At 45.5% G+C, this 26,486-nt stretch overlaps 1 protein-coding gene and 1 pseudogene across 1 annotated transcript; both read left to right on the top strand.

The window, feature by feature from the left end:
* Positions 1-9,416: 9,416 nt before the first annotated feature.
* On the top strand, positions 9,417-14,336 carry LOC102910389 (transforming growth factor beta regulator 1 pseudogene; annotated as a pseudogene).
* Positions 14,337-15,904: 1,568 nt separating this feature from the next.
* Degs1 (delta 4-desaturase, sphingolipid 1) lies at positions 15,905-24,414 on the top strand. Its single transcript, XM_006988597.4, has 3 exons — positions 15,905-16,133; positions 20,164-20,906; positions 23,956-24,414. Exons 1-3 carry the CDS (start codon positions 16,052-16,054, stop codon positions 24,100-24,102), a joined length of 972 nt encoding a protein of 323 aa, XP_006988659.1. The 5' UTR covers positions 15,905-16,051; the 3' UTR covers positions 24,103-24,414.
* The last annotated feature ends 2,072 nt before the right edge of the window (positions 24,415-26,486 follow it).

Here is a 26,486-nt window from a genome sequence, read left to right as displayed (position 1 = left end):
CTTCCAGGACCACAGTCCTGGTAGTTGGGGGAGGAGAGTCCCAAGATCAGGGGAGCAAGATCCCACCTTCAGAAACAGGCAGGTGGGGAAATGTAGTACTGACCGATCTGGAGTCCATTTGACCTGTGAGAGGTTGGATCCAGGTCCTATGACTCCCTCGACTCCCTGAAGCTTACATGAATTATTTTAAGTTTACAAAGAGTTTTATAAAAGTTTTGGATATGTTTAGCATTACCACTGTATTAGTATTCTGACCCGCCCAGCATCCTGATGTCATTTTGTGTGAAGTCCCCTTTAAGAAAAAACTTCTCCCGCTCTGACCATCCCCCTGGATGTGAAACTGGCCCTGGTATTTCTTGGGCCAGACAGCTGGGGAATTCTCCACTTTCTTCCTTCTCCCTTCCTTATGACTTAGATTGACCTATTATGACTTAGATTGATAAAGAAAGCCATGTTTTGTGCAGCAACCACATGGCTCTTCTCCATTTTGGCTGATGACCTCATCATGATGCAGATGGCCATGTGACAGGCAGCCATCTTTTACTAAGGTTTACTAAGGGTAAAAATACATTTAGCCCAGATGACCTCTCTACTACTTTTATCTCCTTTAGAGTAAGGAAGCAACAAGCCTCAAATATTTGGGATTGGTATGGATTTTTTGTATGATGATAGAGTGATGGAAAGCTATATTTGATTCAACACTGGTTTATAGTACACTCTATATGATAATAAAAATTTAAATTTATAAAAATCTACTCAGATTAACAAAAGCTAACTTAGAGATTTTTATCCATTTCTCCTAGAAAATTTAAATAAATGATGTCATATGTTTGATAAATGGGGTAGCTAATAAACAGGATATATATTCTATGATGGAGTTTCTGGTCCCCCGAGGGGGTACTTTTCTCAGAGGGTCCTTTTTTCAGAGTTGGGCCATGCTCTGACTCACAAACCCCTTTTCTCCTGTTCCCATTTGGCTCTGGGTTTTTTCCCCTGTCATTCTTCTTTGCCTCCTCAAATGACAGCAAGTCCTAGTCTTACGAGAGCTGCTAACATATTGGAGACTTAAGAAATACAAGTTGATAGTCATTTATGCCTAATGGATAGACAGTCCTCAAATGCTCAGAGATCTGCAGAATATGGCATTTATAATGTTGACCAAAAAGCTTATTATGTGAGACAGAGACTCCCAGATCCTGTCGCTTGAGTTTTCCTGCCTTGCCCACAGTCAGGACAAATCTCTGTCACCCGCCAGTCCCACAGCCGCTCAGACCCAACCAAGTAAACACAGAGACTTATATTGCTTACAAACTGTATGGCCGTGGCAGGCTTCTTGCTAACTGTTCTTTTATCTTAAATTAATCCATTTCCATAAATCTATACCTTGCCACGTGGCTGGTGGCTTACCAGAGTCTTTACATGCTGCTGGTCATGGCGGCGGCTGCAGCCAGTCCTTCTGCCTTCCTGTCCTTTTATTTCTCCTCTCTGTTAGTCCCGCCTATCCTTCCTGCCTAGCCACAGCCGATCGGGTTTTATTTATTGATCAATCAGAACAACTTGACATACAGACCATCCCCCAGCACAGCCAAGTGCAGACCATCTCAAACACCTGCACTCAGGCCCATGGTCCTAATCATCCTCTATGCGGACCTGCTGGGTAACACCACAAAGAACCCAAGAAGGGCTCCCACAGGACATACAGAACATCCCACAGCAAGATCCTACAGTGACCCAATGTCTCTGAAGAAGACTACGAGGCACCATGGTGCCTCCACCTGGATTATGGCAATGCTGACCTCTGGGCAAGATGCCCCAATGTGACACCTGCCACCAGGCCTGCTCCAGACTGTGGACAAACAGCAGAATATCGGAGAATTGATTGCACCCCTTTTGCCTAGACAAAGTAAGCTCAGTCTTCCCTATGTCCCACTTCCCTCCCTATGGGCATGGTGACTGAAGACAGATATTGTTCTGGTACTTCTGCCTCCAGTGATGTGGAGACCTGGGTATGGCTAACTGGGTATAGACTGGTCCCTGTCATTTTTAACAGATTCGAAAGCTGCTGGGTCTGTACTCAGATACAATTTATCCTTCTCAGATCTCTGATTTCATTGGATGACCAGGCTTTGCTTCAGCTGCCTTCTCAGTTCTCTATATAAAATTCACAGGCCTCCCTCTCCTAGGGCTGCTACTAGATCTACACACAATTTACCTCATTACCAGATCAGATAAACTCACAGAACAGATTTCAATGTAACTTTTTACTATTAACTGCTCTCAGTATCTCCTGGAGAATTAGATAAAAGAACAGTTTTAAGGTTTGTTTATATGAAGATAGGAAAGCTGTCTCACGTCTACTCACTCTGATGACGTTTAGGGAAGCCTCCCTCCTCCTTCACTCACTCAGCCACTTCCATTCAGTAAATTTCCTCTGGTTATAGATTTAAATATATGTTTTGTTGTGATGAGGCCAGAAAATGTTCATACCTTTTAACACAAAGCCATAAATCTGTTCCAGCTGTCTTACAGATACCTGCAGGTTCCTGGGAAAAGTTCTGCTACTGTATCAAGAAATCTGATCTGATGAAAACAGTCTCCGGAGCCCATTTGGACCCCACCCATTTTCAAGCATATTTTGCACTTTGACTCCCCCTGCCAGACTTGTGCCAACTCACAAGGGGTCCTCCAGATACGCCATCCACTGTACCAGCTCTGAGAATGCCAAGCACTAACTGAGGATGCCAACCAGGTGAATACTGACAGGTTCACCCACATGCCCATTCATAAAAACTCTATTATCTCCTAATTTGTTGACACTTTACAGGATGAATAGAGGCATTTCCACTTCCAGAGAAACAGCAGATGCGATGGCTCCTGTACACCTGATTTGGCATGCCATTCCCCCAAGCTCCTGGAACATCACTGCTGCAGTCTGCCTCCTCAGCTCCCTCAAGGAACAGATGCCTTGTGGTATTGTATTCCCCCAAATATTGTGCATGCTAATAAACTTATCTGGGGTCAGAGACAGAACAGCCACAATATTAAACATAAAGGATAGGCAGTGGTAGCACGCGCCTTTAATCTTAGCATTCCAGAGGCAGAAATCCATGTGTTCAAGGATACAGACAGGCATGGTGACTCATCACGCCTTTAATCCCAGGGAGTGATAGTAGAAAGCAGAAAGGTATATAAGGTGTGAGGACCAGAAACTAGAAGCATTTGGCTGGTTAAGCATTTGGCTGGTTAAGCTTTTAGCTAGTTAAGTTTCAGGCTTTCGAGCAGCAGTTCAGCTGAGACCCATTCTGGATGAGGACTCAGAGGCCTCCAGTCTGAGGAAACAGGATCAGCTGAGAAGTCGGCCAGGTGAGGTTAGCTGTGGCTTGTTCTGTCTCTCTGACCTTCCAGCATTCATCCCAATACTTGGCTCCGGGTTTGATTTTATTAATAAGAACTGTTAAGATTTCTGCTACAGATACCTCAGATCTCAAGGCTTGAGATCTCCACGATGACAGCTAACTGGATGCTTCTTCACTCACACCTCCTGCCGCACATGACTCCCAACTTCCCCCTCCCCACATCGCCCCTTGTCAGCAGGAAGCAGTCTCGAGAATTTGACACCCTTATTCCCCTCGGCTTACTATCCATAACTTACCTTTTTATAATAGTCAAAATGGAGGAATACTAGTATTCTGACCCAACCCTCGGAGACCCACCCAGCATCCTGATGTCACCTTATGTAAGAAAATCCTCCTCCCCCTTCGTTCTCTCTCTTCCTCCTCTCACCAGAGGTAGCACACACCTCTTTCTCTCTCTCCCTCTCCCCCCCTTTAATAATAAACTTTCCATGTGGATGTCGCATCTGCCATGAGAGTAACTTTCACCACGCCATGCCACGGTCTGCAGCATCAGCATGGCATGCTTCACCCACAGCAGGGGTACCTTAGTCCAAACCCACCAAGGGGTCTTGTAGGCCATATCACAACATTAACAGTTTGTAATCTGTATTGAAATCGCATTTTATTTTATTTTTTTAAGATATTTTTATTTATTTTGTATACAGCATGTATGACCAGAAGAGGGCACCAGATCTCATTACAGATGGTTGTGAGCCACCATGTGGTTGCTGGGAATTGAACTCAGGACCTCTGGAAGAGCAGTCAGTGCTCTTAACCACTGAGCCATCTCTCCAGCCCCTGAAATCGCATTTTAAAGGGAAGTGGACTCATGTCTTTGAAGTCATAGTAGAATCCTGGGGAGCCAAAATGATTTGGGGTTAAAAACATTAATACTCTTTCTAGAGGGCTGGACATATGAATTGGACTAGATATTTTTTAGCAAGATTGAGAAGCACTTTTAAGTCTATTCTTAGAAGACAACCAAAGAAATTTAAAATCTTGAGCTTGTGACTATAATAATAGTAGTTAGTGCTTACCAGAGCTAGACTGATAGTTTATCAGAACTCTATTGGTTAATGCTAAAACTCTGAACTTTTGAAGTCTTAATAAACCAATAGCCTAGAGAGGGAAAGAAATCTGAACATTTCTAATTTTTTACATACCTTGAATCACTTTCTATGTACCTTAAAGCACTTTTTAAAATTTTTCTTATTTATTTGTTTGTTTGTTTGTTTGTTTATTTTTAATGCCGAATGCTGTTTGTTGAGGGAGGGAAGAGGTCTTAAATACAGCTTACAGCACAATGGGAGAACCCCAAAAGGCAGAAATTCGCTACCGATGTTTTACAATCTTGCATCTAAGCTGTTAACGCCCATTATGCAGGATACACAGACAAGGAACTCCCCTTAAGCATTCAGGAGGGTGGAACCCGGCAGGGAATTAGCATAGGGAGGATATCAAGGTCAAGGTCAGCAAGCAAAACGGGGGGCCAGGGCCCTACAGGCCCCCCTTTTACTAAAAAACGAGCTTCTGACTTAGGTTGCTTGGGACGTCAGCAGGTCACCTTACCTGTCATGGAGATGCCTGCCCAGGCCACACAGGCGCTCTGTCTTAGGTTGGTGAGCGCCCCCCAGGCATACCCGTCTCTGAATACTCATTATCATACAGGCTCAATCGTGTGTGAGCTGCAGAGTTAACTGCTGCCAAAGATCTCAAAGTGGTGCTGTGTTCAACACAAAAGACCAACAGAAGTCCTAACTCACTCATAGCCAGTAGGCTAAAGGCAACTGAGCCATTCCCTTCCTTAACGAGCCTTACTGCAAACTGGAGTCCTTGTAAGATGGTATCCCAAAAGCAAATGGAACTTAAGTTTATAAATTTATAATTTTCAAAGCCAATCAAAATGTATATAACTAATGAATTAAATTTATCATGCCCAATAGAATGAAAAATTAACTAACTGTGGTAGCTACTTTTGCTGCCAGGGTCTCCACTGTGCTAGCTGTAGTAAGCAATTATGAAATGGCAATCCCAGAAACAGTAGCAGCGGTGGCCATCACTGCTATAACAGCAACAACAACAGCAGCAATGTCAAATTCTCTTCTGGAGTGTATGGACATCCACTGGCATGGATACAGCCCCAGGAACATGATCCCAGCACTCAGAAGGCAGAGACAGGTAGATCTCTATGAGTTGAAGGCCAGCCTGGGCTACAGAGTGAGTTCCAGGACAGCCAGGGCTACACAGAGAAACCCTGTCTCAAATAATAATAATAATAATAATAATAATAATAATAATAATAATAATAATAATAAACCTGAGAAGAGGCGAAGGCAGTGGGCCACAGAGACAAAGCACTTTCTTATACCTTTACAAATTGCATTTGCACACCTTAAAACACCTTTACAGACCTTCACTGTTCGTTTTATATGACACAATGTTATTCATTAAGCGATGCTGTTTACCATGTGAGAAAAGCCACGAGGTACAACAAAACCCACTATGAGAGTTTATTAGGGGAAGGAGACAGAAGAGAATGTGCGTAGGCCTGTGGAGGGTGTGTAGAGAGAGAGGGGAAGGAGAGGAAGAGGGGGGAGGAGTCTGTGGCCCGCTTTTTATGGATTTCCCCACACATGCGCATATGGGCTCACAAAGCCACGCCACACATGCGCATAGACTGTATGATCACACTGGGCACAAATTACATGATCACGCAGCGCACAGATTATGTAGGACGTAAGGGACGACTAAGCCTCTTGCTTGCCTACTGGACTGAGCATTTGCGGTCATGTAGCAACACTCACAACTTAAGCCTTTACATCCTCAGACTTTTACAACTTACATGCCTTAAACACATTCTTAAATCTTAATAACTTGAATAAACGTTAAATCTTTTGTTTCCAACTAACCATTTACCATGGGATCCAGGTGACTGGTTACTGAAAGCAGTCATTGCAAAGCAAGTTCCTTTAAAAAGGAACAGTAAAAAGCTACATTGAAATCTGTTTTGTGAGTTTATCTCTTTTCAGAGTCTGGTAGCAAGGTATGCTGTCTTTCTCAGCTGGAGAACTAGTAGCTCCAGGAAAGCAAGTCTGGAAGCCTGATATTTACATATGAAGAGAATTGAGAATGCAGCTGAAGCCTTGGTGGGAAGACCGGGTATGCTAGGTGCTGACAAATCTCTCATTAGCTTAGTCATTAATGCCATCAGAGATCTAAGGAAGATAAATTATAATCCAAATGACTTATGTATCATGTAAAACGACAGAGACTTCTCCATTACCTAGCTGGTTGCCCTAGATTCCCTTGGTCTCCATGACTTCACTGTGGGCAGTGGTAGATCTTCAGCTGTTACACAGGACAGATTTTTTTTTTTTTTACAGGACAGCATTTAATCATCAGCTGCCATGCCACGCCAGACCCAGGTCTGAGAGAATTTTCTGTAGCGGAAGAACGGCGGGGGGGGGGGGGGGGCGGGGGGGAGAGGACTGACCTTATTAGACGAGGCAGAATAGGACAATCAACCCAAAAGTGTTGACAGTTTAAGCAGAGCCCTGGCAGGTGAGGCAAGGCATGGGGGTGGTTCTGCCCAGTAGTTAGTGTTCCACAATTCTGGTGGAGTCCTTCTGTTCTATCGATCTTCTTTGGCCACCATAGGGTTCCCAGTAGGAAGGGGCATGTCTCTGTCAGAAAGCTTAGCTATTTTAAATGCCATATTCAGCAGACTCTGAAGAGTCTGCGGGCTGTCTATTAAGTATACCTGATTTTAGGCTTAACTTTGCAAACACCTACAGGAGGCTAAATAAGGCTTATCACTAAATGAATTACCTAACAGGTTGTAAGTTAAAAAACTTTATAAGATTAGGAATTTTATAGCTTTATCTCTGTTAAATTTGAGCCTTTGAGTTGAAGGTTTAATTAGAGATCCTTTAGCATCAAAACATGCCATAAAATGCAGTAAACTTTAAACCATAAATATAGTCCATAGGGATACTGGAAATTTTCTGATCCTTTTATAGTGCTCCAGTATAGAATATCACATTTTTTATGTGACTCAGTTTATCCAAATAGCTAAATCTTAACAGAGTGATCAAAGACAAAGAAGCTAGACAAATATTACTGTGAATCTGAGTAGACCTTAGAAATTTATAAACTTTATTTATCAAATATACCTTATTTTTCAAACATATGTTGTTATTTATCTAGATTTTCTAGAAATCTTGTGTTGAAGTTATCCAAGATGGAAGCAGTTAGGTGAGAATCTCTAAGTCAGCTTTTGTTAATCTGAATAGACCTTTATAACCTTACATTTTTATCATCATATGCAGTATACTCTAAATCAGAGTTGAACCACCTGTATAGTATGTTGTAGCAAATGTAACCTTAAATTTTTATCATCATACAAAAGTCCACACCAGTCCCTGATATTTGAGACTTATGGTTGCTCCCTTAGCCTGAAAAGGAGATACAATGATAAACAGAGAGCTCATCAGGACTAAGAAGTTTTATAATTGTTGCTCTGTGCCACATGCCATCTTAAGATGGTGGTTAAGGAGCTGGAGAGACGGCTCAGTGGTTAAAGGCACCAATTGCTCTAACAGAGGACCCAGGTTCAATTCCCAGCACCCACATGGTAGTTCACAACTGTTTGCACCTCCTGTTCCAGGGGATCTGACACCCTCACACAGACATACATGCAGGAAAAACACCAATGCACACAAAATAAAAAAACAAACAAACAAAAAGATGGTGGTTAAGTCACAAGGCATGTACTCTTTCACCTTAGTAAAGATGGCTGTTTGTCATGAGGTTGCTTCCATCTTGATGAGGCCATTAGCCAAGATGGAGAGCCATGTGGTTGTTATTTACACACACACACACACACACACACACACACACACACACACACACACATCCCCTCTGGGAGAGTCCAAAGTGAACATGACCCTGAGCTGGGCCATGGTGAAGAGAAGTGGGAGGGAGAGACGGGGAGAGCAAGGAGAGTAGGGGAGAGGGGAAAAGGACCAGGTAACCAAAATGGCTGGGTTAACAGGAAAGGGCATATAGGGGACCAGGAAGAGCAGAGAGAAAGCTTAGAGACAGGAAATTTTCAGCTCTGGATATAGACAGAGGACACTGCAAGAGAGATCAAAAAGATACACCAGGCAGTGACAAGGAGTGTGTGTGTGTGTGTGTGTGTGTGTGTGTGTGTGTGTGTGTGTGTCTTGGGGACACTATTCATGCTGCAGCTGGCCCTCTCCTGCTAGGTCTGGCTCCCTCTTTGCAACACACAGATCCATCAACCCTAACTTAAAGACAGGACATTTACACAGTGTGTGTTGGGAGGGGCGGGGGCAGACAGACAGATGACGGCACATAGACAGACACAACCCAGACCAAAACAACTGGGGCTTGGAGCAGAGAAATAGGGTATGGGGAACCTCTTTTCATTCCCCCAATCACTTGCAGTATTTGTAAAGGTTCCAAATAATATTGGGATCAAGGATGCTATTAGGCATCCACATTTGGATGGATTGTCTAAGGGATATTGAGACCAGATTTGGTTGTAAAACCAAACAAATTTAGGGCCCTTCAGGTCAGGTGCCAGGTAGAGAGGCTGGAGGTTTTCTAAGAGGCATCCCAAGGGAAGGCCGGAAGGTATGGATGATACCTTTCCCATGAGTAAGGAAGACAGGAAGGTCCACAGCCTATAGTCAAGGGCATCTCAAGGACTCAGGGAGGACTAAACAAGAAAGACACAAGATGTTCAGTGGCTCATTACCGCACTCAGCAAGGGTCAGGGCTAACAGCCTGAGGAGACTCCATGCCCAGTACCAGGGCTTTTGAATGATGCCAAAATGTGAAAAACCAAGTTCAAAAACACAGCCTCACCAAGGGAAAGGGTCAGGAGCAGGGTCTGTGAAGAGGGTCAATCATGGCCTTAAAGACTGTGGATGGGAGTACCTCACCTCCAAGGGTACCAGAGGGGTGCTGGGCACTCAAGGTCACTTCTTTGGATTCATGGAAGTGTTTACGCCTACCAAGAGGGATCACTTACTCGTTGCCGCTGATGGAGGGAAGGCTGAGCCATTGGTGGGCCAGAAGGTGAGCTGTTGCAGGTGGAGCAGACAGGGAGGGTCCTTACGTGGCTCAGACCCCAGAGGAGAGGTCAAACACTGGACAGCCTATCCAAGTCACAGAACTAATGACAGGGCCAAGGAATGCCACAAAAAAACACACCTCGCAAGAGACCTCATGCAAGGGATTTATTAGGGTAGGGAGGACACAAAAAGCAGCCTCTGCACAGGGGTAGAAAAGAGAGAGACACCAGTCCATGATGGCATGGGCTTTTTAGGGGGCATAGAGTACATGCATAGGAAAACACAAGACTGCGGAAACATGTCGGCGTTAGTGAAGACGGATTGAAGGTGGGTTGCGGGGTGTGTGTGGGGGGGGGGGAGTAGGCGGGGAAGCTGGTTCTGGAATGTGGACAGTTCTTAGCTGACTAACAAGCACCAAGTGTTCTGAACTACTGAGCCATATCTCCAGCCCTATCTTATTGTTTTTTGTTTTTTGTTTTTTCTCTTTGACTGTGAGATGCCAGTGGCCTTCAGGTGAGATCAGAATGAGATAATGGGGTTCCTGCTGTGTGATATTTAAGCACTTGCTTTCTGCTTTTGTAAACTCACTTATCACTGTGGGACTGGCACGAAATGTTTTTTTATTACTACACAAGAGGAAAGAGAAACAACTGGGAGTAAAACCATTCCCTTGCCCGGCTGTGGGTGCCATGGATGATTGTAACGCACACCTTTGACCTCGGCCTTTGTTAACCCCTCCCTTAGTCCCTTTGTCAGGCTTGCTGTTCGGCCCTGCGGCTGGCGTCCTTCTGTTAGCGGTAAGGACAAATTCATTTAATAGAAACTTGAATTGAGTCTAAGTCTTTGGTTTTTCCCAGTGGATTGGAACACCCCAACACCATCAGTACCCTTATAAAAGATGGACTGTTACCATTTTCACCTTGTGTAGCCTCAGCGACATTGTGACTTCAAGTCCAGCCTGTACTACATGAGACCCTGTCTCAAAAACAAAAACAAAACAAACCAAGACAAATAAAACCCATTTTAGAAACAGGGTTTCCTGTATCCTAGTGTGCCCAGATCGCAGGGACCCCCAAAAGACCACCACGAAGCCCGAATCCCACATGTAAAAGCCAAGAGCCTTTATTTTCAAACTCCAAGCTTGGTGTCTCTGTCTGTCTGACACACAGGTAAGAGCAGAGAGCCCTGAGCTCAGGTGGGTTAGAGTTTTTATCATAGCAGAGGTTGGGGTGAGGGGATTTCTGGGGTTCAGGACCCTGATAGGCTGACATTTGTCTAGGGGTATCTGTAAAACAGAAATAGGTGAGTGATAGACTCAGGGACATCTGGCCTTATCTAACCTTACCTAATGGTTGAAATGTTTGGGATGTAGGCCCTCCCTGTGTGGGGTCAGCTTATGGCTTTTCCTGGATCCAGGTGTTGCCTGCCAGTAAGCCTGTCACAGAAGCTTTGTCTGGGCCTCTAAGCCTGTCATGGCAGCTGTGTGGTCAAGCTGTTCTGGGCTTCCCACACTAGACTGGCCCCAAACTTACTAAGTAGCTGAAGTCCTTGAACCCCTAATCTTCCTGTAGCTCCCAAGGGGGTTTCAAGTATGTACCACCATGCCTGGTTTACAAAATAGTTTTATACATAAGTTTCCACCTAGCTGTCTTGCAAAATTCTTTTCACTGTGACAATTCAATTGTTACATTTCCCACACAGATGATGCCAAAGGCATTTAATTTTATCAAACCCCCTTTCTGCTTCTTTTGAAGCCATTATATATACATTTTTTTTCCTTCAATCTATTTTTTTTCCCTTGCACTGAAAGTGAGTTGGGAGGTGAGTGTCTGGCTTTCTTAGGAAAAGAAGAGCCTGGAGACTCATGGGTGGCCCTGCTTGCAATATGTGGATTAAGCAGTTAGATTAGCAATTGATAAGTGAAGTATCTAAGCCCACAGGCCTCATGGGTAAGTAATTCAGCCGAGGGAAGGAATCCCCCAGAGCCCAGACCCCTAGATGGGAAAAAGGAGGAGTGTAGGGACCACAGGTCCTGTGTGTAGACTCAGACTGGAGAATGTGGGGGGGGGACCCATGCCATCAGTAGACTGAAGCCTGGGGTGCCCCCAACACTGGGCAGGTGCAGTTACACCCGGGCAGGCCACAAGGGCAAAGGAGTGTTTGTCCCTCACCACTGAATCTGATCTAAATGGGGATAAATGTGTGAATGTTTTAACTGCAAATTCAAAATGCTAATCTTCTAATTCAGAAGCACATTTTAAAATAAGATTACATATGTATTGCTCTCTGGGGGGCTGGATAAGATGTCTGTGTTGTTTGGTATCCAGAAACATGACAGGAATTATTTTGATTAAGGTTTGTTTGGAGTCTGGTTTATTCCTGTGGTTGTGATCCCCTAGTGTTGGGGTTAGAACCCAGGGCTGCCGGGAAGGTGGTGGCACATGCCTTTAATTCCAGCACTCGGGAGGCAGAGCCAGGCAGATCTCTGTGAGTTCAAGGCCAGCCTGGGCTACCAAGTGAGTTCCAGGAAAGGAGCAAAGCTACACAGAGAAACCCTGTCTCAAACAACAACAACAAAAAGAACCCAGGGCCTTGTGCAAACTGGCTAAGCATTCTCCCTGTGATGCAGCTACAGCTCATAATGAATATTTTTGATTACTCATTGATGATTTAACATTGTGAAAGCTTCCCAAAAGCTAATGCTTTTCAACATTAGTATTAGACTTCAGTTGAGTGATTATTGAAATGTCATAAAAATAAACTGCTTAGCCTGGCATGGTGGGGCATGCCTTAAATTCCAGCAGAGGTGAGCTGATCTCTGGGAGTTTGGGGTTAGTCTGGTTTTCATAGGGATTCCAAGCCAGCCGTGGCTACATAGTAAGACTATGTCTCAAAATAAATAAACACTTTTTAAGAAAAGGAATTGCTTACCCAAAAATTAAACAAAGAAAAGGGAAACATTTCATTTATATGGAAGAATGTATCCCGTTCAAGATATGGTTGCTGTGAGACTTCTCCTAGGAAAGCTATTTCTGTTCACCCAAGATAGAGGGTAACAGCAGCCCACTAAACGACTCTCCCCAGCTTGCTGCCCCAGCAGTTTTATTGGAAATACTCACAGGAGCGGGAGTGACTCAGCAGCTGCCTCACCAAACAGCCCACCTGAGCACGGGTGATGACTCATGAACTTGGGGTTCCTTGCCCAACTTGCAGACAGCTGTACCACTGAAGAGTCCTCTGTGTCCCAGCTTTTGACTCTTGTGGAATCTCAGGGAGGGGGCTGGTGAGTTTCGTGAACTTCCAGGGTTTTTATTTTTTTTTTTATTTTTGAGACTATGATATAATTACGTCATTCCTATCTCCCCCCACCTTTTTTTGTTTGTTTATATTTATTTTATGTGTGTGAGTATTGTGCCCGCATGGATGTGTGCATGAGCCTGCCATGCCCTCAGAGGCCGGAGAAGTGTTGTGAGATCGGAGATCCTGGGTTCTTACAGAATGTTTCGAACTGTCTGTCAGTGCTGAAAACTGAACCTGGGTCCTCTGCAAGAGCAACATGTGCTCAGAAAAGAATGTTTCAATCCAGAGGAAGCAGGCTTAGATCTCACCTGAGATGCCCATCGGGAACTATACAGATGCAGACAGAGTTCAGCAGATGGCAGTGTTTAAAGTAACTGGTGGGATGACGGCCTCACTGCAGATCGCTGGGCAAGGGTTAAGGGAAAGGTGTGAAAGACAGAAAGGAAAAGAAGAACTTGTTAACCGCAAAGCCTTGAATTTATACTTCTGTTAGCTTTTTTATGTATATACATTGAGAATTTTAAAAACTCTATAGTATGCTGGAGAGATAGTTGCTCTTGCAGAGAACTTGGGTTCAGTTCTGGGTACCCACATGGAGGCTCACAACACCCATCCACATAAAAATAATAAATAAATATTAAAAATTAAAATAAGCTGGGCAGTGGTGGCACACACCTTTAATCCCAGCACTGGCAAGGCAGCGACAGGCTTGTTCGGCCCGTTGCCTTGGATCCCCAGTCTGATGGCCTGTGTTCCCCATTGGACTAGGGCATCTAATAGTATATAGCCTGGGGGAGATCATCACCAACTGACCTGGCTTCCATGATGACAGTGCCATCAACCCTGTGGGCTACTGCAGTACCCGAGTGTATGCCTGCATGAAGTGCCCAGACCAGAAGTGTCTATATACCTGTCAGACCAAGGATGGTGATATGCAGCCTCGGTTTGAAATTGTTCCTGAAGATGACTCCCAGAACACCATCGTGGGCTCCTCTGCAGAGGCCTGTTGTGAAGAACTGCTCAGGGCCATCAGTACTACAACGGGGACACTGGTGGCTAATCCACTTTCATGTGGTGCTGACTTCTTTGGGTTTTCCCATCCAACCGTCCACAACCTGACTCAGAGTTGTCCAGAAGCTCAAAACTGCGTCAGTGATCAGTGGGTGAAACTGGATGCACGCCAACCCAAGAAGGGGCAGCTCTCCCGGGAACTGCCGGAGAAGGATACAGCTGTGAGCCTTGAAGCCTTTCAGACACAGATCTTTGATGATGACCGTGAGGATTCCATTCTGCCAGGATCCTGGACCTGCCTGAGAGTCAGCATGAAGCCCTTGTTACATCTTTACCAGCCAGAGTTCCTGACACATGAGCCCTTGGGAGACACTGACCTCGCAGCCCCTGAGGTGTGGGCCATCACAGCGTGGGCCAGTGCAGTCTTCAGACTGAACAGGAAGGGAGTAGAGCCTGCCTCCTTTCATCATCATGAGGTTTTCACTTGAACTAAAACTTCCTCTAGGTGGAAGATGGTAGGGGTTGAGAAGGGATTATTAACACAGTTCATCGTGGATGTTCCTGTGCTGACGACAGTGTAAACTTCAGTTGCTTTAATTTTTAATAATAAATATCTCTTGACAGTTAAAAAAAAAAAAAAAAAAGAACTCTTACAGAGTTCAGTTCCTAGCACACTTGCCGGGGACAGGAGGAGGGAGTGTCTCACAACCGTGTGTAAACTCCAATTCCAAGGGATCCGATACCCTCTTCTGGCCTCTGAAAGCAATTGCATTCATGCGGGTTCACACACACACACACACACACACACACACACACACACACACACACTACATATAAAACTAAAAATAAATCTTTCAATAATACCACATCACTTTTTAACCCTTTGGAACAAGTAAGAAAAATGCCTCAGAGCTGGTTAGTTTATTTTTTAAGTCCATTAACTTGTCCCCCCCCCCTTTTTTTTTAAATTAGAGAACACAGAGTTGTTGAGATCTTGCTGATTGCATCCTGTGGTGTACACATCAGTTGCTGTATCCACATACTCATCAGACTCGGACGTCTGTCTGTCTCACCACCTCTTTGTTCCGGTATGCACGTACAGCGGTGTACGCCCGTGTCTGGTTTATTTTTGTGTGCACTTGGCTTCTCTGGGAGACTCATCCTGTCTGTTAATCTTTGTCATCTTTTTGGTTTGGTTGGCATTTTTGTTGTTTTTGTTTTGTGAAACAGGGCTTTTCTGTTTAACAGTCCTGGAATTCACTTTGTAGACCTGGCTGGCCGCGAACTCACAGAGATCTGCCTGCCTCTGCCTGGGAGTGCTGGGATTAAAAACGAGGGTGGGGGAGGGAGTGGGGGTGGGGAGCGGCACCACCCCACCGCCTGGTTTAGTCTTTGCAGTCTTAATAAGCGGTTCCCTTCACTCCCTGCCTCCCAGTCTGAAGCCAGGGCTCTAGCCTATCCACTTTCTTGGCCTGTGGTCCAGGCCTGCACAACACCTCCAAACCCTCAAGTTCCTTAGTGAAGAAGGGGTAACACATTTTGAAACCACACCCCCAGCCCCACCCCGCACGCCGGAAGTGTCGGATGATCGCTTCTGTGACACATATGATTAAGCAACCCTTTTCTTGATGGTGAGACAAGCCTGTGGCAAGACCGCCGCTTAAGGTTAGGTGGTGAGACCCTACTTCAACAAACAACAGCAAAAATAAACAAAGCAAGCATATGGGGGCGGGAGGGGGGTGGGAGGGAGAGAAGAGCAATCAGAAATTTTATTTTTTCCGGAGGTTTTAGTTCCAAAAGGCAGCCAATCATGGCTCAACGGATGATGTGCTATTTAAAAATTAAACGAAACTCGGGCCCGTTGCCATTTAATCAAGCCGGTGATCTTCTGGACTCGTGGAGAGGTAGCCACCCCGAAGTGCTCCACCCACGGAGGCGCTAGAGCGGCAGCCTTATCCAGCCGCAGACTTTTCCTTCCCTTTTCACCTTTTCCCAGGCTCCGCGAGCAGCAGGCAAAGTCCTGAGCCCCGGAACCCGGGCCCCGCCCATCACCCCGCGGCGGTTCGCAGGCTGCCGGGGCAGGGGCGTGGCCACGCCGGCGGGGGCGTGGTCTGAGGCCCCGCCCCCGCCCGCGTCCCCGCCGCTGACCGACACGAGCCGGGAAAGCAGCTGCCGCCGCCGCCGCCACTTCACCGGAGCCCGGACGCGAGCCAGAGAGGCAGAGCGGGCCCGCGCGCCGTCGCCATGGGGAGCCGCGTGTCCCGAGAGGAGTTCGAGTGGGTCTATACGGACCAGCCGCACACCGACCGGCGCCGGGAGATCCTGGGTGAGGACCGGCGCCCCGTTATGTGCGCGCGGCCGTGTGCGGGCCCCGCGGGGGGCCCCCGGCGCGCACGGTGCGAGCACGGCCTCCCAGGCCCCTTCCAGCCGCTCCACGGCTCGGCCCGCCCGCGCCGGAGAAGGGGCGGCGGCGGCGGCGGCGGGACGCGCGCGGGGCGGGCTCCGGGAGGGCCCAAGGCCCGAGGGATGGGGGCCTTCGCGGCCCCGCGCGCCGCTGGCCCCTCGGTGGTCAGGTGCCGGCGGCCTCCGCCGGGCCTGTGCGTTGAGGGTTCCCCCGGTGGGGCGACCTAGGCTCGCCCCCTCCTGCCCCGACGGCCGAGTGCCCCCCCATCGGGGGGGAGTGGGCTCGAGCCGGACGGCCCGCTAGGCTCAGGGCGTGGCCCTGGGGCATCCCCGGGCCCCGGGATCCTTGATCACGTGGTGCAGTCAGCCGCCGGCCTAGCGGGGGGACCAGCTCCCGGTAGCCCGAGGCTTCCCAGACTGGGTGGCTCCGGTGCCTGCTTATCCTAGTCATCTGGGAGACGAGCTGGATGGGGACGGCGCGAGGCTTAGTCTCCCGGACTTTAGGACAGGCTAGGCCTAACTTCGCTGGAGAATATTCAGGGTGTCTGCGTGAGATAGAGAAGTCTCCCCCCAGTGCTCTTAAGGGTCATGATAAGTTGTTGTGTTGAGAGCTTTGCATTATTACCCAATTTAATTCTCCCTTTCCAGTACTTCGTCTGGCCGACATTAAAAAAAAAAAAAAAAAAAAGAGGCAATGTTATGAAGAGGATTCCAATCCGGGTTAGAGTGCAGCCGAAGAAGATGCTTTTTTTTTTCCTTCCTGGTGATAGAGCTTGAAAGTTTTTGTTTTAACTTTTGATGTTTCTTTTAAAATTGAGGAACTCAATGAAAGGCCATTGAAGATGAGGAATTGTCTCATAACCACCATTTTTACACTCCTTGTTAAAAATCGTTGCCCATTGGGTGGGTGAGGCCCTGACTTCTGCAGTCATAGCTAAGTTTAGAAATTTCATGTTTCACGAGTAAGAGTGAATAGATGCTCCTCAATGTGGATTTTTTTTTTTTTTCTAGTCCTGGAATTCAGACTGAGGGATTCCTGGTGCTGGTGGGTTCTCGACCACCGGGCTGCATCCCTAGCTTCAGATGGAGAACTCTGACTAGGTTGGAAAGGTGGACACTTCACGGTCATTTATCACCGGCCCGGCTGTCAGTTGCTTTGGCTCTTAGATTTTGCTAGTCATTACTCATTGCCGTGATAAATACCTGAATGGCACAAGGGAGGAAGGACTTATTTTGGCTGATGGCTTCCTTCCTGGTCACAGCTGCCTTTGCTTTTGGGTGGGTGGGGGAAGTCTGGTAAAATCGTGGGGGAGGGAGTTTGAAGGAAAAAAGCTGATTCCCCTCTTGCCAGCCAGGGAGCAGGCAGGAGCAGGACCTCTGTGGCATGCCTCCAGTGACCGGCTCCCCTCCCTGTATGCCATCATTTTGTGAATCCTTTGAGAGATTCATCTGTTGATGGGGTCGGAGCCTTTAGGATCCTCTCCGTGATCAGATCCATGCACTGGGGACCAAGCCTTTGATACCCCTTTGTGTGGTGATACCACATTTTACTTAGTAGGTATCTGATAGACATTTGAGCTGCTTCCTCCTTTCAGCTGATCTTAAATAATGTCTGTTGAACATTCATGTACAGGGTATGGATTTCATTTTGGGATCATTTGGCATATTTCTTCGCTCAGCAATTTGGTTCAATGTTACATAATCTAAACCATTTTACATTTTTAAGAATTTGTTTATTTTTATTTTGTTAGTGCTTTACCTGTATGGATGTCTGTGTGAGGATGTTGGATCCTGGGGTTACAGGTGGTTGTGAGCTGCCATGTAGGTGCTGGGAATTGAACCCAGGTCCTCTAGTAGAGCAATCAGTACTCTTAACCGCTGAGCCATCTCTCAGCCCACCATTTTACACTTACAGCAGCAGTGTATGACGATTCTGGTTTCTCCACAACCTAGTTACTGCCTGTCTTTTCACGAGTAGGCATATGGGTGTGCACCCATCTGTGCGTGTGAATGCACATGCCATCGTGTGCATTGTGGGGGTCAGAAGACAGCTTTGAGGAGTGGGCTTTCTCCTTCCACCTTGCTTTGAGGTAGGGTCTCTTGTTTCTGCCTCTGTGCTGGGCGTTCCAAGCTAGCTGGCCCAAAAGCTTCCCAGCTCTGGAGCAGTCTTCTGTCTCAGCATGGCCCCTGGCCACACTGCTGCTAGGATTACAGATGTGCACCCCCACACTGTGCTTTCTGTGTGGGTTCAAGGCAGTGCTGTCAGGGTTACCCACTAAACTCTCCTCCTGAGCCCACCCCTCACTCCGGCTGGAGCTTTAATCTGGGCATGCCGGCCAAGTGCCCTGCCACTGAGCTGCAGCTGTCTGTAGAAGACAGCGGTTTTCCTGGACTCTGTGTTTTCCTAATGATGTCAAGTATCTTCCACGTGGTTTTGTGGGGAGGGGCTGTTTATATATCTTTTTTTAAAAATTAGAATTTTTTTTTGTCTTTTTAAAAAACTGGATTATTAGTTGAGTTTTAGGCATTCCTTACATATTCTAGATATGATTCTCTTATGAAGTAGGTGATTTGCAAATGTGTCTGCCTGTCTCTTAGGTTGTCACCTGCTCTTTTTGATGATATTGTTATAGAAAAGAAGATTTTAATGCAGGTTCAGTGTATCTTCTTTTTTCTGAGTTCTATAGCTTTGTTAGTTAGGCCTGTGGTCATTTGGGTTAACTCTGGTGTAGGAAGAGGTCCAGTGGCTTCTCATGTTGGTGAGTACTTGTTGCAGCGCGGCCCTTCCCTGCTGGTTCCCTGCTGGTTCCTCGAGGCCCTTACATATAGACTTGGGGAGTTTGTTTGCTTTGGATCTTACTGTGCAGTTCAGACTGGCCTGGAATTTACTAACCACTTCAGCCTCCTGAATGCTGAGGTTATAGGTATGTGCCACTGTGCTGACGAGTGATCCTAATTAGTCTTATCAATTAAAACCAGGAGTCAGACATTGGGGTAATAACCTGAAAGGTCAGAGCAGCAGCCCCTGGAGACTTCTTATCTCTACCAATCTTCAGACCAAATGAGCCTGAGATCCTGTTTCCAACTGCCTTATATTTCTGTCTCCACCTCCCAAATGCTGGGATTAAGAGTGTGAGCTACCACCACCTGGCCTCTATGGTTAACTAGTGGCTAGCTCCACCCTCTGATCTCCAGGCAAGCTGTGTTTGTCAAAACACAAATGAAATATCACACAACACTGTGCCCAGTTGGTTTTAAAATTTTGTGAAAATTCAGAATAGCATTACTTGAGGGAAGTTGATTGGTCTGAGAGAAACATGAAAATGGGTTTTATGGTTGGGAGACCCTATAAGAACAACTGTTCTATTCTCGTGTCAGCTGTGCTAATTTAATGGTTTACAAAAGATAACCATGCCAGAGCCTGGGTTAGAGAGATGCTCAGTGGTTAAGAGGACCCGGGTTCAGTTCTCAGTGCCACATGGTTGTTCATACTGTCTGTTCTCTAGTTCAAGAGGAATTTCATACCTTCTTCTGACCTCTGTAGGCACTGAACCTACATGGCCCACAGACACACATGCAGGCAAAACACTCACACAGATAAAATAAAAAGTAAAACAGACACACATGCAGGCAAAACACTCACACAGATAAAATAAAAAGTAAATAAATATTAAAAAATATGTGCGTATTTGTCTAAACATGGATGTAATTATTTTAACACAAGAGAATGTGGATGTCCAGATTGTTTAATTTTCTTGCATAAATTGTTGTGTATTTTGTGAAGTTATTACCAGACTATATTCCTTCCCATTAGGAAATGAAAATTTTGTAAAGTCTGTAAGGGGGAGTATCATGATTTAGAAAAGGGAGGAATTGAATTGTATTGATTAGAGTTGCCAAACTGTTGTGTGTTCTACTTTGTTCCTGATTTTCTGTATTTTCTTTTCTTGCAGCAAAGTATCCAGAGATAAAATCCTTGATGAAACCTGACCGCAACCTCATCTGGATCATAACTCTGATGCTTCTCGTCCAGCTGGCTTCACTTTACTTAGTGAAAGACTTGGACTGGAAATGGGTTATATTTTGGTCCTATGTCTTTGGTAGCTGCCTTAACCATTCAATGACTCTGGGGATCCATGAGATTTCCCACAATTTCCCCTTTGGCCACCACAAGGCGATGTGGAACCGCTGGTTTGGAATATTTGCTAACCTCCCTTTGGGAGTTCCATACTCGATTTCTTTTAAGAGATACCACATGGATCACCATCGATACCTTGGAGCTGATGGCATTGATGTGGACATTCCTACTGACTTTGAGGGCTGGTTCTTCTGCACCACTTTTAGGAAGCTGGTCTGGGTTATCCTTCAGCCTCTCTTTTATGCTTTTAGACCCCTATTCATCAATCCCAAACCAATTACTTATCTGGAAATCATCAATACTGTGACCCAGATCATTTTTGACATTATAATTTACTATGTTTTTGGAATTAAATCTTTAGTCTACATGTTGGCAGCCTCCCTGCTTGGCCTGGGTTTGCACCCAATTTCTGGGCATTTTATAGCCGAACATTATATGTTCTTAAAGGGACATGAAACATACTCATATTATGGACCTCTGAATTTACTGACCTTCAATGTGGGCTACCATAATGAACACCATGACTTCCCCAACGTTCCTGGGAAAAACCTGCCCCTGGTAAGTGAAGGACTTGATGTTTTGTTTCTGATGATGTTATAATCAAATTAGTCGTGGCTTGCTTATTGTAAGAGGAATCTAATACGTTTTGTCAGTTAAAAAAAAGGAGAACATGTATCCTTTGTCTGCCAGCCTAACTACTGAGGATTCGGATTCTCTGTTTTGGGTCTTTAGACTTAGTGGTTATGCTTAAGAGTTCAGAAGTGTTGGGGCATGTGCAAAATCTCTTACCTGATAAACTACCTCAGAATTAGAAAACACTTGCTCTGTGCAGGAAACATCAGTTGATGGAACATTCACCACTGTCAGGCTGTTACAGTTGGCTAAGGTGTGTTGCTCACGTGACACACAGGTGAGGTGGCCTGCATCACTGATCTGTCGAGTGGACAGCATCACTGTCCATGCTGTTCCCCTTCCCTGGCAGGGACTCTGCACAGTAGACCTTTAGTGTATTATGTGTGGAGTAAACAAAAGAAGACAGAACCGCCTTCATTCTTTCCATCTTTGCCAAAACCAACCAGTCTGTCAACCACAATTGTGTTCTTGCTAAGCCTTCTTACCAGCCTTTCCATCTTCAAAGTGAGTAGCCTAACGCTTGGGAGACAGGCAAGAGGATCTCTGTGAGTTCGAAGCCAGCTTGGTCTACAGAGCAAGTTCTAGGATAGCTAGTGTGTTACACAGAGAAACCCTGTCTCGACAAAAAGCAAACAAAAAAAATGAGCAGTTCTGTTAGGGAAAAAAAAAAAGAAAAAACTTGCATAATTCTAAGAAAATGTTAGTACATATGAAAAATAGTTTTTCTTTACTTTAAAAAAAGCTATGATGCCGGGCGTGGTGGCGCACGCCTTTAATCCCAGCACTTGGGAGGCAGAGCCAGGCGGATCTTTGTGAGTTCGAGGCCAGCCTGGGCTACCAAGTGAGCTCCAGGAAAGGCGCAAAGCTACACAGAGAAACCCTGTCTCGAAAAAAAAAAAAAAACAAAAACAAAAAAAAACAAAAAAAAAACAACAACAACAAAAAAAAAAGCTATGATGTATATAAGGGAACCCTAATAGATACTTCACGATGTCATACTCACCCACTCAAATTTTTAAACACTGTTGAAAAATTGCATACAACATAACAGTCAATTGCAGCATGCAATTATTTCTTTGGATCTGGTTAAGAAAAGACTAAATAATAGTTTTGTTTGTAGAACAAGCGTCCTTTGGAAATAAGTGTTGCAGTATCCAGAACTGAAATACAAGGTTAAGTTGGCACAGCCAAGGAAAAAAGCAAAGTGTGCCTCTGTTACCTATACAACACACATGGGAAGTCAGTGTGTCAGAAGGCTAATATACCTACAGAGCATACATGGAAATTAAGTGTGTCAGAGGGCTAATATATACACAGCATACATGGAAATTAAGTGTGTCAGAAGGCTGATACCTACACAGCACACATGGAAATTAAGTGTGTCAGAGGGCTAATATATACACAGCATACATGGAAATTAAGTGTGTCAGAGGGCTGATACCTACACAGCACACATGGAAAGTCAGTGTGTCAGAGGGCTAATTGGGAACAAGTGAAGGGCACATGAAGGTTCCTTTTTTGTCCTCTCAGCTCTTCAGTTGTGGAGGAAGCAGCACCAGTCTCTGGAGAAGCTTTGAACTGGGGTGCAGGCGGCCTTAGTCCCTGCCCAGTGCCGTGTGCTGGTGTACGAGCAGACACAGTGTGGCAGCCCATGTTTCCCTCTTCTGTGACTAGGGAGCTGAGTTTATTTTTTTAGGGAACTCTTATTTTTTTTTTTAAGAATCATAATTTAAGGAAAAGAATCAGTCAACCATTAAGCAAAAAATTTTCCCAAAATAAACTATGTATGTGTATTTTTCTGGAACTGTCCCAAAATTAAAAACTTAATTTAGTTCAGGCGGTACTTACTTAAAGCCCACGGCACATCAGTGACTACTCACTTGCTGCTCTTCCTTGGCTTCTCCTTACTCTTGTTAAATTAATACACTGGGAACAGCCCTACTGCCTTTCCTGTTCTTCCTAAGATGTCTGTCTATAAGAAATTCTTTATTCAATAACTACCTGACATTTATTATTACACAGTCCCCATGTATGTTTAGTATTTTAACTTTTAAAAGGTTTTTATGTCATTTTTAATGAGTTTTGCTGCTCACAGCATTTTTTTTTTAATTTTAATTCTTATTTAATGGGTATGTATGTTTGCAAGTATGTATGTGTACCATGAACATGCCTATTGCCCTCAAAGGCTAAGAGAGTGCTGGAGCCCCTGGAACTGGAATTACAGGCAGTTGTGAGCCACCATATGGGTGCTGGGAACTCCGCACAGGTCCCCTGGAAGAGCTGCCGGTGTGCCCAGCCACTGAGCCATCTCTCTAGCTCCAACACAAAACTTCTGTTGTTTTGTTTTTCAAGGCAGAGTATCTCTGTATAACAGGCCTGGCTGTCCTGGAACTCACTCTGTAGACCAGGCTGACCTCGAACTCACAGAGATCTGCCTGCCTCTGCCTCCCAAGTGCTGGGATTAAAGGAATGTACCACCACACCTGGCCAAAGCATTTTTTAAGCATTCATTTTTTTCAGTTTGTTTGTAATTTTATAAGAATCACAGCCATCATATGTCAGTATGTGAATTGGCCACTGCTGACAAATTCCTTAATTCTTAGTATTAAGGATTTGAGTGTTTTTATATCTATAATATCTGCAGTTCATCGACTTCCTGTGTTAATGGTGATCATTAGTGCCCTTTCAGTCTCGGGACTCCAGTGCTTGTCCAGGCTCTGAACCGCCTTCATCATTTTATGATTTGGAACGCTAGCATCTTTCTGTTCCAGCTGTTAACTAAACTGATAAACTGGCTTTGCCCTAAGTTCAGTGTGGATTATGGTGTCGCTGTTTATATGCCTGTGATCTGTAGACCGTCTTGTTTCGTGAAGAACTGCGGGCTGTCTGAAGGAGCATTAGTCAGACCCTCACCTGTCATCTTGAGGCCTCGGTAACACTCACGGTTCACCTTGCTGTGTTTTTTCACTTCCAGGTGAGGAAGATAGCGGCTGAGTATTACGATAATCTCCCCCAGTACAACTCCTGGATCAAAGTACTGTATGACTTTGTGATGGATGACACAATAAGCCCCTATTCACGGATGAAGAGGCCCCCAAAAGGGAACGAGATTCTGGAGTAAATATCACAGCCAACTCTTCGTCATAGCTGAGAAAGTGGAATTTTTTTCTTGCTAAGCTAAGATCAGTGATGCCCGGAAGCTGCACTGGTGTAATTTCCCACTAGGATCCATGGCGTCAAAGGTCCCTCAGCCTTCAGACGGCCGACTCTCACGCTCGCTTGCCCGCGCTCAAGCATTGTATTACTGTTACTAAGGGTGTCTCCACCTGTCTGTCAAACTGTAAGCATATCATAAAATGCTTATTATGTTATTTTTCACTATAAAGTTTTACTTTATTAAAACACCTAATAAACTGAACTGTTAATCACAGTATATTAATATTCATTGCATTTTTGTATTGCACTAACTATATGCTATAGTTACCAGGGTATTGGGGGAACTAAGATTTCGTTCAGAAATTTTAAGAGCTGACTTGAGCTCATATAGTATTGTGTAACTTTGCTCTGAATTCAAACATTTCTTTCTGGAGGGAAAAGGGAGGCTTATAAGACTGAGGAAGCCGATAACATTCTCCACGACAAAGTCCCTCCTCAAGGTTGTGTAGGAAGTAAGGCTTTCCGGAGGAGCTAGCTGTCTGTGAGTCCTGCAGGGAGCGAGTGCCAAGGGTTCCAGCCCTGTGGCTTTTGTGACTTTGTCACCCATGCCGGGCATTTCATTGATGACTGCCTTGGAGTTGCTAATTAAGTAACCCAGATAAGCTCACAGGTTCACTAAGCTGGACTCTGGTATGCAAACTGGCGTTAACAAACCCTTGTTCTTTCTGCCTGGGAAAGTCCTATAATAAGCATAAAGGTTGAGATGGAAATTTCTTTCTCTGTAAATTACTGAATTCGTGTTTGCTTGTTTTTTTGTTTGTTTGTTTTTTGAGTCAGGGTTTCCCTGTATAGCCTTGGCTGTCCTGAAACTCTGTAGACCAGGCTGGCCTCGAACTCATAGAGACTCACCTGCCTTTGTCTGCTGGGTGCTGGGATTAAAGGCGTGCACCAATCAGCAAGTTATTTATTCGTAATTTTTACTATTATCCATGTCACCTAAAGTAGACGCTGCTGGATCCTGAATAAAGTCTTTACTAAATTTAACCACGCCCATGTGCCACTTCCTTCCTCTTAGAGCTGTGTTGACTCTCACATCGGAAACAGACTATGCTCGTGCACTGCTGTGGACACACTGGGTTGGTGGTGTCGGTCTCTATAGCTAACATCCTGTGTTTCAAGGCCAGCAGTCCCAGTTACCTCAAAAGTGTCCCTGGAGAAAACGCAGTGTAATACGGGAAGATGCTTTCAGGATGTCAGCTGTATTGTTAAGGGATGCCCAGACAGCTGAACAGAGTCCTCTTTGGGACTGGCAAGCCTTGACAGCCCCAGTGTCACCCCTAAAGTGCCCTTTCTCCCTTTCTGACCTCACCTGGAGGAACTAACTCCTGCCACCCCGTCCATTCTTCAAGAGTCACCAAGCGGGGCTGTAGGAAGGCTGGGCCCTGGCACCTGCAGAGGCCTGAGAGGTGCTTCCGTGGCATCACCGCAGTTCTCGAATCGGTCTTGGCTTATGCCAGTCTTCCCTGCTCCAGCCCTGTCCCACAGCAGGTCAGGAGCCACTTTTCTGTGACCAGGTCCCTCACGGCTCCAAGATTATATAATGTGCCGTTGCTTCCCCTGAGGTGGTAACTCCTTAAAGGGAGAGCAGGACGGACTCCTCACTTCACCAACAGAACGGGTCCAGTGCTGGCTAGACTGCAGCCTTGGTTAACGGAATGAGACTCCCGAGTTCTGGAATTTTCTTGAGCTGTATTACACAAAGGCAGCATTTGTGTAACCTTTAGATAAATGCAATATATTTAAAACAAGGGACATTTATTGAGAATCCTCTTCAGTGTTTGCCAGCTATCCATTGTCTTTAATCTATTCTTGTTTGCGGAGATGGAAACGGGATGGAGCCCAGGGACCCAAGCGTGCTAGGCAAGTACCACTGAGATGCTCCCCCACCTCCAACACTGCCTTACATCTCAGCATCTCTGTGTGTATGTCTGTATACGCATAGAGAGATGTACATGTATACACAGCTATGTATGTGTGTGTACACATAGTCTGTCTCTATACATAGAACCAATTCATTTTGTGGATAAAAACTGAAGCTGAAAGAGATTCATTACTGGTCCATGATGCTTTAGGATCCTATCTTGACTTCCCCCATAGTAATGGACCGGAGCCTGGAGCTGCAAGCCAAATGAACCCTTTCTCTTCTGTGTGGCTTTTGGTCTGGACAGCAACAGAGATAAAGCTAGGGTGATGTGCCACAGTACGAGGCTTAAATATGACACAGTGTTTAAATCCGCAGCGAAGGCGCACTAGTTCATTTGTTCATTCCACAGATTCCTCACCAGGCCT

This window comes from Peromyscus maniculatus, chromosome 11 (assembly GCF_049852395.1).
Source record: "Peromyscus maniculatus bairdii isolate BWxNUB_F1_BW_parent chromosome 11, HU_Pman_BW_mat_3.1, whole genome shotgun sequence".
Taxonomy (NCBI): domain Eukaryota; kingdom Metazoa; phylum Chordata; class Mammalia; order Rodentia; family Cricetidae; genus Peromyscus; species Peromyscus maniculatus.
Note: the sequence above shows the minus strand (reverse complement) of the source record. Positions and strands in the feature narration are given on the sequence as shown.